General features: G+C 58.4%; 1 protein-coding gene across 3 annotated transcripts in view; it reads left to right on the plus strand.

The window, feature by feature from the left end:
• The window catches only part of DPP6 (dipeptidyl peptidase like 6), a 787,207-nt gene extending 772,197 nt beyond the window's left edge, over positions 1-15,010 (plus strand). For all 3 annotated transcript variants that reach the window (XM_070368978.1, XM_070368979.1, XM_070368980.1), the window contains 6 exons: positions 4,682-4,736; positions 9,602-9,713; positions 10,654-10,712; positions 11,341-11,413; positions 11,502-11,575; positions 13,197-15,010. In XM_070368978.1, coding sequence (XP_070225079.1) covers positions 4,682-4,736; positions 9,602-9,713; positions 10,654-10,712; positions 11,341-11,413; positions 11,502-11,575; positions 13,197-13,343 — 520 coding nt within the window. In that variant the 3' untranslated portion in view covers positions 13,344-15,010. The remainder of the gene's footprint in view (positions 1-4,681; positions 4,737-9,601; positions 9,714-10,653; positions 10,713-11,340; positions 11,414-11,501; positions 11,576-13,196) is intronic.
• Positions 15,011-15,069: the final 59 nt, after the last annotated feature.

Here is a 15,069-nt window from a genome sequence, read left to right on the forward strand (position 1 = left end):
AATGGACGTGAACTTGGGCAAACTCTGCGAGATGATGAGGAACAGGGAGACGGACGTGGCACATCAGGGAAGTGGGCTGGGCCATGCGTCCCGCGTCCCTCCCAACGTTCACATGCAGGGAAGGACAATCTTAGTGACACATCTCCCGCCGGCCCCACGTTCATGTCTCGTCCCGTCTCTGGCTGTGAGGTTCCCCAGCTCCAAAAGTGCTGGGGGCAGCTCTGTGATCCATGACTCCTGTGTCAGCGTGGGTCCCCGGAAGCGGTCTGTGATCCATGACCCCTGTGTCAGCGTGGGTCCCCGGAAGCGGTGCCTGCACACGCTCGGACGTGCAGGAGGCGTGTTTGTGCAGAACGCAGGCTGGAGCACAGTGGGGCAGAGCCCTCCGACCGCGGGGGTCAGAGGGACAGACAGAGGGAGGAATCGGCTTCCAGGGGCATCTGGACCCTGAGCATCTCTGCCAGGCTGACGGGGGCCAGCAGGGGCCCCACCCCGCCCACTGAGATGGCGCGGCATGGGGAAGGCTGGAAGGTGAGAGCACTGCCGCTCCAGGGTGTCAGCCCGCCGCCCCCAGACATGCTCTGGAGGCCAGAGTCTCTCCCTGCTCACACGGGGCCTCTGCAGACCCCAGGGTGGAGCTGAGCGCTGCGCCTGCTCCCTCGAGACGGACGCCCTGCCCTGCACTGCAGCTGAGAGCGTCCGGGAGGCGAGACGCGCTCCCAGAGCCCACACCACGCTCCCCCGTCTGGAGGCTCCACTGCTGCCCCGGAAAGGGCCAGCACGTGGAACTGCTGGTAGGTAGTGGACCTAGTCATGGTGCAGTGGTAAGGTGTCTGCCTGCCAGTGCAGAAGACGCGAGAGACACGCGGCCAGTCCCCAGGTGGGGAAGATCCCCTGGAGAAGGAAATGACAGCCCACTCCAGTTTTCTTGCCTGGAGAATGCCACGATCGGAGGAGGCTGGCGGGCTACAGTCCATGGGGTCGCAGAGTCGGACACAACTGAGCAACTGAGCACACGTAGCAGCAAGATCATAAAAATATTTGATATCTGAAAACACTGTTTTCCCCCAGAAGCCTGCCAAGCACTTCACAGGTGAGGGTCGTGACCGTGACGCGTGGTTCCAGCTCAGGAAGTGACCCTCCAGGTAAAGCCGCTGCAGGGCCGGCCACCAGAGATCGGAGGCTGCCTGTGGATGTGCACACAGGTCTGCGAGCAAAAGTCCGAGATAGTTTATGAACTGGAGTGGAGCCAAGACCCCAGCACCAAGGCCCCTTGGGGTGGACACCATGGTCTCCGCAGACACGGTTCCAGCCCCTGCGGTCTGGACATCCGGCTGTGCGGCAGAACCCCACTGGGACCGGGTGGGCCCTTTCACCAGACGGTCCTCGAGCCCCGTCAGTGTATCAGGGATTGGGATCACGAGGAGAGAATTCAGAAACTTGGAGAGGTGTCTTCAGTGGTTCCATTGTGTGGGCGTGGCCACCGTGCTTTGCAGGTCGACCGTGGCTGTGTGTGTGTGTGTGTGTGTGTGTGTGTGTGTGTGTGAGACCTGAAGTCTGCCAGGCTGCCTATGGCACCTGCATCATGTTTTAAACAAGCCCAGGTGTTAAGTGTTGCGTCTCCTAGGGCTGGAAACCGGGATCGGGTGTGGGCTAACGCCTGCCTCGGAGGGTCCCGCCTGCTCTTCCGGCTCCCGCGGAGGCTGGCAACCTTCAACTTGTAGATCCATCCCTGCGATCCTGTGTCTTCACGGGCTGTGTCCTCCCGAGGTCTCTGTGCCCCTTCTCCTCTTAGAAGGACGCCACTCTAGTGTGGCCTCATCCTGACCTACTCATTACATCGGCAGTGGCCCTATTGACAGCTGTGGTCCCACACGGAGGTTTGCGGGGTTAGAAATCCAACGTATCTTGCAGAATTCGACCCATAACAAATGCATGAATAAACCACACCAGTTCGCTTGCCCTTCACCCGACCCTCCCACCAGCCCTGCTTTGCAGAGGCAGCCACCCTCGACCCCTCACCGCCTCCATCAAGCGTTTGCTTCCACCTTTCTGAACACGGCTGTCGTCACGTCACGATTGCTCATCACTTGACTTCCGATCGTTACAGGTGAGGAGTAGCTGTTCAGTGCCATCATTCTCCCAGGAGTGTAGCCATCAGCTGCCTGGTTAGATCAGCCGTCGGAGGTGCAGGGTCACTGCGTGAATGGTGCTGACTGCTGCCTGGTTAGATCAGCCGTCGGAGGTGCAGGGTCACTGCGTAAACGGTGCTGACTGCTGCCTGGTTAGATCAGCCGTCGGAGGTGCAGGGTCACTGCGTAAACGGTGCTGACTGCAGACCCCGTGGGCTCTCGTGCCCTACTTTCTGCCGCATCATTTAGTTTTTCCTGGACTGTAGCTTTGTCTTTCACTTGGATACCTTCACCATCTCCTGGAGTTCACCCAAACTCATGTCCATTGAGTCAGTGATGCCATTCAGCTATCTCATCCTCTGTCGTCCCCTTCTCCTCCTGCCTTCCATCTTTCCTGGCATCAGGGTCTTTTCCAATGAGTCGGCTCTTCGCATCAGGTGGCCAAAGTATTGGAGCTTCAGCATCTGTCCTTCCAGTGAATGTTCAAGGTTGATTTCCTGTAGGATTGACTGGTTTCAAGGGTCTTCTCCAGCACCACAGTTTGAAAGCATCAGTTCACCACACCTGCTAATAGCGTCCATTCCCACATTCTTCTCTCAAGCTGCAGCCCCTTCTCCTGCTCCACCTGGACCAGGTGTCTGCAGGGTCACCCCGGTTGCCCTGTCACACCCTCCCCAGGTCACGTGCTTTGCACGCACCCTGGGTCTCGTGCCAAAGAATGACGGATATATATCCCCCTTTTTATTTACTTTGTCCTTCGTGAATCTAGAAAACATTACAAAATGTCTTTATTCTATTCCCACATTTGAGGTTATTGCTTATCTAGATGTAAAATCTGCAGATAGTAATCCCTGTCTAGAAGGCCCTGGAATCGTCCACCCTCCAGGGTTGCTAGTGAGAAGCGTCTGCTGATCTTCCTGTTTTAATCCTTGTAGACGGCCCATTGCTCCCTTCCGGGAGAAAGACCTCTTCGCTCTTGGCATGCTGAGACGTCCACTCTTGGTGTGGGACTTTTCAGCCTGGAGATTAATTGTTCTTTGTCCTCGTCCTCAGAAAGTTTTCACCGCAGTGTGCCACTGACTTCTCCTTTCTCTGTTGTTTCTTTCTGGAGCTTCTATTGTGCTGGTTTTGGTGCTTCTGGTTTTATTCTCAACATCCCTTTATCTCCTACTTTCCAGCCTTTCTCTTAATGTTCATTGGCAGGCATGACACTTCAAAATCCATAACCTTCTCTCTTCACCCAAGAGCAAAGTCTTCTTGTCTTATTGGTTCAGTATTTCTTCTCTTTCTAGATATGTTAGTGATGGTTTTTCTCTGTTTACGGTGTTATCTCTGTTCCCTCTGGATTCCTCAATTTTTCTGGGGATTTTTTTGGAGGGAGGGGTTTTCAATACAATGTAAATGCTGTACAGATAGTTGTCAGAGTGTGGCAAATTCAAGTTTTGCTTTTTGGAACTCTCTGGGTTTCTTCCTTAATATTTTCAATAAGCATTTGGTTGAATCTGTGCATGTGAAACCCATGAACGCAGAGGGCTGACTGTACCAAGGGCACAGAAGTCGCCTGAATTTGTATCATGGCAAGAAGTCAGAGCAGTTGCTGCTCCACTCTGGGCCGGCCCGCCCAGCCCCAGGAACTGGGGTCCGTGGGCTTCCGACATCACCGTAGAAGCGCTGCTCTAACCATGAAGGGCTGGCCGGGTCCAGGGCTTGGGACCCTTGGAGAGCCGACTGGAGAAGGACCGCGCACTCTTGGGGCCCAGGCTCGGGAGTTTGAGTCCCCCAGACTGAGAAGGGCGGTCAGAAGTGACAGGGCGGCTCCAGCCAGCAGACAAGAAAATAACCGCTGGGCGATACCCGGAAAGGGGTGATGGGAAGCAGGGGAGGGAGGCCTCGCAGTGGCGGCAAGTGGACAGAAGCAGCAGATAGACTCCTGGCGGGACTCCTGCTGCTGAACGAGGGTCCAGAAACCAGGACGATTCCAGCCACTTCGTGGGGGAAATGAGGGGCCCTGAGGACCACAGTGAGAGGACGAGGAAGGACCCAGGCAGAAGCCCCGGGTGCCGAGCTGGGCACGTCCAGACGGAGCCCTGCCGGGAGGCTCAAGGCGGGAAGATGCTGTCCCCAACAGGCCCATGACGGACCCTCCCAGGAGCTGGGGGCCAGGGCGCCAACTCACAGCCAAGTCACCCCTGCGGACCTCAGAGCTCCATCCCCGAGCCTGAGGCTCGCGTGGTCCAAGTGAGGGGTGACCATGGTGGAGACGGGACCCAGCCGGGCCCACGAGTCTCCAGCATGGCCTGTGCTGCTGTGAGTCCCTGGTTCTCAACCTGCGAGCTCTGCATGCCCGGCCGCCTCACGGTGACGCACGGGAGCCTCGAGTGCTTCACGTGGGCGTCCAGTGCACTGCGTAAGCACGGCCAACAGTTAGAGTCTCAGTACTTCCTCTAAGAGGGGGCTTTCATCTTTGAAAAGGGCGGGAAAGCCCGGCTCCAGCCCCCGGGTTGGGTTCCAGGCAGCACTGACCCCTCCCTCTCTGCCTGGCCTTGCAGGGTGATGCTGAAGGAGCCGTACATCGACAAGACGCGCGTGGCCGTGTTTGGGAAGGTGAGCTGCCTGCTGGGGTCCACACCCCCTGCTCGGACCCCCACCCGCCCCATCACCCGACCGAACCCTGATGTGTAGGGTGTGTCTCTGGTCCTGCCACGGGCAAGCGGTTCTTGTTTAAAAAGAGTTTGGATGTTCAGCCCGGCGCAGGGATGGGGGGTGGGGGGTCTTCATCTGAGCAGCCTCAGGAGCTTCTCACATCATCTGGAAGGGAAGGCAGTAAGAAGCAGATCCCTGGGGCGTGCTCCGTGAGGCTCCTGACTGCTTTCAGGACCAGCCTGCTGGGTTCTCAGGGTGGTGCCCCGGAACATGGGGAGGCGGGGGTCTCTCTTTCTGTGTCTTGATGAGCAGTACTGGCTTCCCTGGCGGCCCGTCTGGTAAAGAATCCGCCTGCAACGTGCAGCACTGAATCTGTGTGTGCGCTCAGTCGTGTCCGACTCTTTGCGACCCCGTGGACTGTAGCCCACCAGGCCCCTCTGTCCATGGGATTCTCCGGCAAGAACACTGGAGTGGGTTGCCATGCCCTCCTCCAGGGGATTTTCTCGACCCAGGGACCAAACCAGGTCTCTTGCGTCTCCTGCGTTAGTAGGCAGCTTCTTCACCACTGCTGCCCCCTGGGAAGCCCTTATGTGCAGGGGCCATGCTCATTTTGGAAGGGCTTCCCTGGTGGCTCAGACGGTAAAGAGTCTGTCTGCAGTGTGGGAGATCCGGCTTCGATCCCTGGGTCGGGAAGATCCCCTGGAGAAGGAAATGGCACCCCACTCCAGTGTCCTTGCCTGGCAGAGTCCATGGACGGAGGAGCGTGGCGGGCTACAGTCCCTGGGGTCGCAGAGGGTCAGACACGCCTGAGCGACGTCACTTTCACTTTTCCTCTTTCATGCTTATTGACTAGGTTCCCTTACATGGAAGGGAGTGGGTGGGGCGACTCACACCCTGAGCTGTCAAACCAGAGAAGCTTCCACGGGTGCCCCACATCTGCGGGCCGGAGCCGGGTGTGGGGCCCGTGACTGGGCCTCAGATCCCCAGAGGACCACCTCCTGTTACCGTGGTGCCCTCCCTGCCATGGTTAAGCTGCCTGGATCGTGGGCTCTTGGGTTCATGGCAGGAGCACAGAGGGACAGGCAGAACCGTCCTCCCACTGAGAGAACCCGCAGGGGCCTGGGGTGGCCTCACGGCAGGTGGGGGTTTGAACAGGTAACCAGAGGGCAACCTCTTGGGTCATCACCTCTGAGCCCAGCACTGCCCGGGAGCCTCACACATCAGAGACGCAACACCGCCCCGTGGAGGGTCCCAGAATGCGTGCTGTGTGCACCCTAGGAGGTGCGGTGGTAAAGGGCCCGCCTCAGGGCCGGACCCCAGTCTGGACAGAGTCCTCAGGTCAGTCCGTCCTAGTGGAAGCCCGCTCCCAGCCTGTGAGGCTCCGAGGAGACTGAATTAACCACAGCAGACCTTGCCGTGATGGCCCTACCAACCGCTCCCACAGAGACGTTCCTGCCCAGCAGACTGGCCTCAGCTCAAGGCCAGGCTCTGGGCTGGGCTCAGCCTCTGTCCAGCCTGGGAATCTCCCCCCAGCATGCCCCCCGCTGCCGGAAGCCTGGCCTGCATCCCCGGCCCCTCCCCATGGCGGGCACCTGGACTCAGCTCCGGCCCCTTGCACCTTCCTCGGCCGCTGTGCCCAGTGGGTCCCTGGCCTCTCTGAATAGTGCCTCAGACAGAGGCTCATGGACTCACTGACTGCGTCTCTTCAGAGGAACAAGCCATTGATCCCTGTAGCTGGTGGGCGTGCTCCTCTCTTTCTTCCTTTTTTGCATAATTTTTTTTTAATTGGGCTGCATCAGGTCTTAGGTGCAGCGTGTGGGACCTTCTGTCGTGGCCCAGGGACTCCAGGTACAGCTCTAGGGCTGGGGAATTGCAGTTTGGGCTTTAGCTGCTCCAAGGCATGTGGGATCTTAGTTACCCACTAAAGGTTGCAGATGGAACCCATGACCCCTGCATTTGCAAGGCGAATTCGTACCTGCTGGCGCACCAGGGAAGTCCCCTGATTCCCTTCTCGGGCCCACCTATGTGAATCTGGGCCCCACCCAGGCTCCATGTCCCCCTCGTCATGAAGCCCAGGAGCTCCCGGAGACGGGGCGGGCCTGGCGGAGCTGCAGGTATCCAGCCCGGCTGCGTCCTGCAGCTCTCCCCCAAGGACAGCGTGGTGTCGGGGCCCAGAACACGCTTGCTGAGATCCTAGAAGGCCCTGAGTCCTCTGGGAAAGCTGTGTTCCACACTTTTTTTTTTTCGCAAAAGACTTTGTTTAAAGCAGTTTCCAGTCCACAGCAAGCTTGAGCGGTTCCCTCGCAAGCTGCAGAGCTCCTCCGCCATCACCATCGCCGCCATTTGGAGCCGTTCTTTTTACACTGGGTGAGCCTGCGCTGACGGACCGCGATCACCCAGAGCCCGCAGTTCACACAGGGCTCACTCCCGGGCCGCACCTTCTGCAGGCTTGGACACATGTACGGTGGCACGTGTCCATGACCATAGGGCCGCCCAGGTAGCCTCACTGCCCTCAGGGTCCCTGTGCTCCACCCGTTCACACCTCTCCCCTTCCCTGATACCTGCTCCTTGGAAGAGAAGCTGTGACAAAGCTGTACTGTGTACTGCGCTCAGTCACTCAGTCGTGTCCGACACTTTGCAGCCCCATGGACTGCAGCCCACTGGGCTCCCCTGTCCATGGGATTTCCCAGGCAAGAGTACTGGAGTGGGGTGTCATTGCCTTCTCCAGTGTATTAAAAAGCAGAGACATTACTTTGCCAACAAAAGTCTGTCTAGTCAAAGCTATGGTTTTTCCAGTCGTCATGTACAGATGTGAGAGTTGGACCATAAAGAAGGCTGAGCACAGACGCATTGATGCTTTTGAACTGTGGTGTCGGAGAAGACTCTTGAGAGTCCCTTGGACTGCAAGGAGATCCAACCAGTCCATCCTAAAGGAAATCAGTTCTGAGTGTTCATTGGAAGGCCTGATGTTGAAACCAGTGCTTTGGCCCCCAGATGGGAAGAGCTGACTCATTGGAAAAGACCCTGATGCTGGGAAAGACTGAGGGCAGGAGGAGGAGGTAGCAGAGGATGAGATGGTTGGATGGCATCACCGACTCAATGGACATGAGTTTGAGCAAGGTTCAGGAGATGGTGAAGGACAGGGAAGCCTGGCATGCTGCAGTCCATGGGGTCGCAAACAGTCAGACACGACTGAGTGACTGGACAGCGGCTCGCTTTCTCCAGCTCGTCAGAGTGCTGGGATCATACAGTGTGGGCCCTTGTCAGATTGCCTTCTCTCACTTGGCGATATGCATTCAAGGTTCCTCCATGTCTCTTTTTAGCTTCACTGGTCATTTCTTTCTAGTACCAAACAATCACTGTCTGAGTGCGCCATGATTTATCCACTCACCTACTGAAGGGCATCTTGGTGGCTTCCAAGTCGCTGTGGCAGTGACGAATAAAACGTCATCCCTGTGCAGGTTTTTGTGGACATCTAAGTTTTCAGCTTCTTAAATACCAAGGAGTGTACGGTCATATGATAAGGGAATGCTCAGTTTTGAAGGAATCCACCACGCTGTCTTCCATAGAGTCTGTAACACTCAGCATCCCCACCAGCAGCAAGTGGGTTCCCAGCAGAGTTCCAGTGCTGCGCGTGTTCACCAGCCTCTGGTGTGGTCAGTCAACGTTTAAAAAAAAAAAAAGCTGAAAAATGACCTGTAAGACTTGGCGATTTCATTGACCATGAATATTATTTGCAAGAAACCGAAAAGACTCTTATGTCATTAAGAGAAAGATAGTCCTGTTTTACTGAAGGAGTGTTGTTATAACACACTTAAACTTACATCAAAACCCGTTAATTCTACAGTGAGCTTGGCATAGATGTCACGCCACCCTCCCGCCCAGCACACACCCCTGCACACACATCCACACCCTTAACACCTGCCCCCCTTTGCTCATCAAAGCATCCCCTGTGTGGCCCCTTCCCTCTGGGCCTTCTGAGAAACAGGAAGACCTCTGGGCCAAGCCACACCCACGGCAGGCCCGGTGTCATGCTTACTCTCCCCAGGAGGCTCACACTGCGGTCTTCCATCTCAACCCCAGAGCGAGGGCCACACAGGATACGGAGGACTGGCCACGTACAGGACATGTGTGGACATCTGTCCCGAGTGGGCTCCTGAGCAGAGCATCATGGCGGCCTGTGCCCGAGCCCTCTGATGTTGACTCCTCGTGGGCCCTTCCTCAGAAGCACAGAAAATGGGAATTTCCCTGGCGGTCCAGTGGCTAAGACTCCACACTCCCAGTGCAGGGGGCCCGGGTTTGATCTGTTGCCAGGGCACTAGATCCCGCAGGTCACAGCTAAGACCTGGTACAGCCAAAAGAAAAATCAGAGAAAATAGGTTGACTCTGTCTGTAGACAGGGAAGGCAGCAAGCAATGGTATGCTGGAGGCGCCGGACTGAACGGACGTGGCAGTCATGCACACTCACAAGGGTTCTCTAGCGCACGGTCACACTCCACGTGACCATCAGATTCCGCCTTCATTGCGCGTGAACACGAGGCCCCGGAAGGGTGCTCACCTCACGGTGCGTTTAGTTGGGAGAGGTGTTTGCTTTCCCTCTTTTTATGTCCCTTGGAGATGTTTAATGTCGACTTTTTTTAATATAAATTTGTTTATTTTAATTGGAGGCTAATTACTTTACAATATTGTATTGGCTTTGCCATACATCGACATGACATGAATCCACCACGGGGGTAAGAAAGGGCCCCGTGGCAGCGCTGCTGAGCCCCGCCCTGTCTGGCCCCGCCCCCTGTCTGGCCCCGCCCCCTGTCTGGCCCCGCCCCCAGGACTACGGCGGATACCTGAGCACCTACCTCCTCCCGGCCAAGGGCGACAGCCAGGCTCCAGTCTTCAGCTGCGGCTCCGCGCTCTCCCCCATCACGGATTTCAAGCTCTATGGTGAGGGTCCTGACAAGGCGGGCACACGCCCTCCCCGCGCCGCGCCCCAGGGCCCCGTCTGATACCCCTTGGGGAGGTGTGGGCAGCAGTGAGGCCTGGCAGACAGCCTGGGTTGGGAGTGCGGGGGGTGGGGGGGTGGGATTTCCAAGCTGCTTATTCTGAAAGGGGTTGACCCACCCGCGTCCCTGAACCGTCCTCCCCGACGTAAGACCAGGAGCTGAAGCCCGATCAGTGGTCCACCTGCAGCGTGGGCATCATGGGAGCCGAGGGAAGGGGGCTCCCTGCACACCACCCCCAGCGCCAGCTTGTGCCCCGGGGTCGGCTAGCGGGGCCCGAGCCATGTCTCTCTCAGCCCGGAGGGTGTTCACAGCCGAGGGTCCCGGGGGCCCGCCCCTCCCTGCTCCCCGTACCTGCGGCCCCCCTCCACCGTCCAACCCCAGGTGTGGGGGCCGGTCCCCGCCTGCCTGGACCTGGCTCTCCGGTCACTGATCCGGGCCCGAGGCTCCCGGCGTCCCCACCCTTTGGTCACCCAGCCTCTTTTCCCCGAACGCAAATGGTTCTGTGACATCACCACTGGTTTAAGTGTGGGACAGGCTTTCTCTGCGGGCTCTGAGAGCCGGCACTCGGGTCAGGGCCGCAGGGAGGCTCGGCCACCAGCCCCAGCTGCACACAGGGACACAGCAGAAGGGGCTGGGGGCCCGGAGGCTCACGGCTGACGCGTTCATCTTTGGGAAGTGATTCGTGCACATTTCAGCTGAAAACCATACAGGAACTCGCCTAAGTCCAGATTTTAATAGCCTAGAATGATCGCCCCGTGGAATACATGCGACATACTCTGTGTTTTCAAATTCAGCGAGGCTTTCTGGGGGCTTTACTCCAGCTATTTCACAGTCCGAGGGGCCGAGGCCAAGGGCTAACGCTCCCCTCTGCTTCCGTCCAGCGTCCGCATTTTCCGAGAGGTACCTGGGCCTCCATGGACTTGACAACCGAGCGTACGAGGTATGTCTGGGCGCGGCCGCTGCTTGGGACGGTCCCCTGTTAGCCCCCTGCCGGCCCACGTCCCAGCACAGCTCGCTCTGAGGAAGCCCCCGGCCCCACCCCTGAGGACATGGGTGACAGAGCCCTCTCCCAGGTGCATCTGGTTGTCCGTCTGGAGCCGGAGGGCAGAGGAGGAAGCGGGGAAGGTTTGGGTGGGGGAGTCTGTTTTGGGGTCCATAGGCTGGCGTATGCATGGGCTCTGCCCCCAAGGCTGTTTCTGCTCCGGGAGAGAGTGAGCCCTGGATGAGAGGGAGCAGGCAGGACGCACCTCTGACCCCCCAGGTCCCCGCGCAGCAGCTGAGAGCGGAGGTCACCCAGGTCTCCCCTCACCTGGGGCCCCGGAGGCCGCTGAGGCTTCAGGGATGAAAGCCACACACGGACATTGTTCCAGCCAGCGTGTCATTCCTGGTGGGATGGCGGCCCCAGGCTTCCTGCAGGGGAAGGGGACCCTGTCTCCTGCCCCCCTTCCCCCCCACCCCTCATCTCCTGCCCCGTCCTCTTCTTGAACGGGCGAGGCCACCAGGGCAGGGAGAGAGCACCTGCTGCACTGCCCGGCCAGGCCTCATGCTGACCCCCTCCCCACATGCAGATGGCCAAGGTGGCGCACCGGGTGTCCGCACTGGAAGGGCAGCAGTTCCTGGTCATCCACGCAACCGCAGACGGTGAGCGCCTGACCCTGGGGGCTGCAGGGAACGTTGCCTTCCGCACTGCCACGGGCTCTGACAGACCCTGTCCTCTTCCTTTCAACAGAAAAAATCCATTTCCAGCACACGGCAGAGCTCATCACACAGCTCATTAAGGGAAAGGCTAATTACAGCTTACAGGTACGGGGCTGGCCTGAGACACCCCCTGCCCCCTGACGGAGGAGAGCCACACACCCAGTCTTCCCACTCTGCAGGGACACGCTGCTGGGCCCGGTCCTGGGAGGCGGTCGGGGACACATCGGGTGGGATGAGCAGGGCTTGAGGGGGCGATGGGGGACAAGATGGTTGGATGGCATCGCTGACTCAGGGGCTGTTAGTTTGAGCAAGCTTTGAAGATAGTGAAGGGCAGGGAAACCTGGCGTGCTGCAGTCCATGGGGTTGCAGAGCAGGACGCGACCGAGTGACTGAACAACAGCAACAGATGGCAGCTCGGTTCTGTTCTGGGGCTGCATTCGGACCCCTTTAGAACACCCCTTACCCCCGCCCCACACCCCCAGAGGAGTGCTTCCCCGCAGGACAGAGTCCTGCCTAGTTCACATGTCATCTGAGCTCCGTTGAGAGCGCTCAGGTCACACTACAAGGCCAAGTGCATCGTATGCATGTCGCAGCCCCAGTAGGTCCAGCGGCAGAGCTCTGAGTGCCGGAGTGGACCACGCCACAGATACAGGCGGGGCCCAGCCCAGGCCCTGGATACTGCTGCAGGCACAGAGCAGCTGAGATGCTCAAGCCTGTAATGGTGACAAGGCCAGCTGAGGGCTCCGGGGCCCAGGACCCAGCAAGGGGAGATGTGCCTCCTGCTCTGTACTCTCAGAGCTGTTTGAGGTTTAAGGCACAGGCACGAGCTCAAGGACCGCCTTCCTAAATACTGAGACCAAGGTGGGTGTCAAAAGGCACCAAAGACACAAGAGAAGGACGGGGTGCACGTGCAAGAGGCAGCCCGGATTCCTGGCAAGACCGCAGGCTTTGGGGCCAGTGAGACTTGGCGCTCTCTCTCTGCTGGGACCGGGCCCTTCGTGTGGAGGCCAGGTGGTGCCCGGGGTCATCACACTTGGGGACGGGATGATCAGCTGCCATCTTTTCAGCCCCGTGGTGTCCTAGGGCGCCTGCCATGCCAGACACCTGGGGTCCATCCCTGGGTCGGGAAGGTCCTCTGGAAAAGGAAATGGCAACCCACTCCAGTATTCTTGTCTGGGGAAATCCCATGGACAGAGGAGCCTTGTAGGCTACAGTCCACAGGGTCACAATGCGTCAGACACGACTGAACACAACGTTTTGTGTCCCAGGCCTTGTTCTGAGCCTTTCAGGGAAATTTTATGTCTTTTAATCCTCACCAAGCTTAATGAGTTATATTTGATGATGATGCTCGTCTCCATTGGACACCTCTGGACACTGAGGTCCAGGAAAGCCCCTGCACTTGGCGAGCCGGGAGCTTCCTGAACTCACTGGGGTCGCAGAGACGCGGTTCCCCCCAGTTCTCTGGGAGTCCTGACCCCTGCAGGCCCGGCCACGGCCTCTGTGGTCCCTGAGCCTGGATCCGTTGCGGATCCGAACAAGCAGAGCCAGATGTGCAGAGTCTACTAAACAGGGTGTCGTCCGATTCCTTCCCTGATACTCTGAGGACGCCCTGTGCCGTCGGAGCTAAGGGTCCGGCCGCGCGGGCGGCCGGGGGTCCCCGCGTCTCCTGGGCGCCCGGCCCACACAGGGGCGGTGGCCACGTGGCTGAGTCCTCTGCCCCTTTCAGATCTACCCGGACGAGAGCCACTACTTCAGCAGCGCCGCCCTCCAGCAGCACCTGCACCGCTCCATCCTGGGCTTCTTTGTGGAGTGCTTCAGGATCCAGGACAAGCTCCCCGCAGTCACAGCGAGAGAGGACGAGGAGGAGGACTGAGCCCCACGACGCACCGCCTGGCCCCTCCTGGGACAGGGCACGCTGCCCCGGGCACCCCGCAGCCTGTCCCACAGAGGTGGGGCGCCTCCTTCATCGCATGTGTGTCTCGGGTCTGAAGGCATTTCTGCTCCAGAAACAAGCTCCTTGCCGAGTGGAGGTGTGTCGCCACTCATGAGGGGCTTCCTCGGAGCCTGGAACCACCACCTCCTCCCCCCCACAGCGTGACCGGGGCTTCCCCATGACCCTCCCCAAGGAACAAAGCGGAGCCTGGATGGCAGAGCAGAAGCTGGCCCTGGAACTGGAGCTGGCGAGCGGCAGCGTGGGACCCGGCCTCCCCCCGAGTCCCGCGCCCACCCGGGAGCATCACCCCCTCGTGACGGTCACTGCGCCATGGACCAACCAGAGCACAATTATTTTCACAGTACCTGTCCCTAGATTGGCCTGCTCCTGTCTGTAATTAGGAGATTCCGCATTTTAAGGGGCTGTACAAAGTGTCACTGTAGCTGATGCTAATGGTTAACCTTCTGGAATTTGTTTGTATTTTTCTATGGTTTTTACCTGACACTGTCTCTGGTCACGGGGTTGTTTTGCTGTGTGCTTTTTTTTTTTTTTTTGCTTTGCTTTGTTTTGCTTGGTTTCGTTCAGTCAGTATGTAGGCTTTGCACTTGTTTGGATTAAAAAAAACCAGATCAGAAGTAACGCTTTCTCCTCAAGGTCGTCTCTAGACTTGTGGGGACATTTCAAAAATACTGCAAACGACATCCAGCACTGTTCACTAAAGGGTCGTGAATAAAAACCCGCCCCCCACCAAGTGCGTCAGGGTCCGGCTCAGATTCGCGCCGTCCGTTTCCACGCGTCCTGAAGCCCGTCCTTTTCCTCCTGGGTAGGTCGTCTTTTCAGATGACATTTGGTTAAAGAACATGAAAAGACCAAGCGTTGGCTGCACCTCCAGGCCCGTCACGTGTGCTCGGGTGAGGGAAGCGGGGGCCCGTGCCAGCATCGCCCCCGCCCCACCCACTGCACGCAAGCAGCCTCAGCGACGTTCCAGCCCGGCCTCGTGAGGCGTCCTCTGCTCAGAGGCACAGCCAGCGTCCGTGTGTATCTCACTCCGTTGTATATAGAGACAGGACTGCGGTCAGCCATCGCCGCTGCCCCCGCCCTCCGCCAAGCCCTCGTCATGTTTCGCCTGCATGCCCGCAGCCTGGCCAAGCTGCTGTCTCTACGAGTGCCGGTTGGAAACGCACCGAAGACCGTCATCGCCTCTGGAGCTTGCTGACAGCCTGAACGTCAGTCCCGATGTCTCCGGGTCCCCCTCCCGCCGGGGAGCGGGAGGTCCCTGACATCCTCGTCTGCAGAGAAGACAGGTCCGCGTCACTCTTTGGTGTTCGGAGGTTTGCGTTTCATCTCCACGAGCTTTGAATGTCAGTTGCAGTTGGTCCGGCTGGAAGATCGTCATGGGATTGTTTCAGGTGATACATCAGCGTTTGGGAAAAGGATGAAGGTGCCGCCCGCAGGACCACTCCGAGTGCCAGCTGGCCATGCTTTTTGTCTTGTCAGGGCCTGACCGACTGCACAGCCAGCTCAGTCTGAAAGGGGAGGCCGGCCCTGGCCATGAGGTCTGGCAGGAGGGAGTGAAGTGTGGCATGGTAGTGTGTTCATCCATGGAATAAAACATTATTTTACCACTCGAGAGCTCTTTTCTTGCTTATCCTCCACCCCACTTCAC

This window comes from Bos mutus, chromosome 4 (genome assembly GCF_027580195.1).
Source record: "Bos mutus isolate GX-2022 chromosome 4, NWIPB_WYAK_1.1, whole genome shotgun sequence".
Classification (NCBI taxonomy): Eukaryota; Metazoa; Chordata; class Mammalia; order Artiodactyla; family Bovidae; genus Bos; species Bos mutus.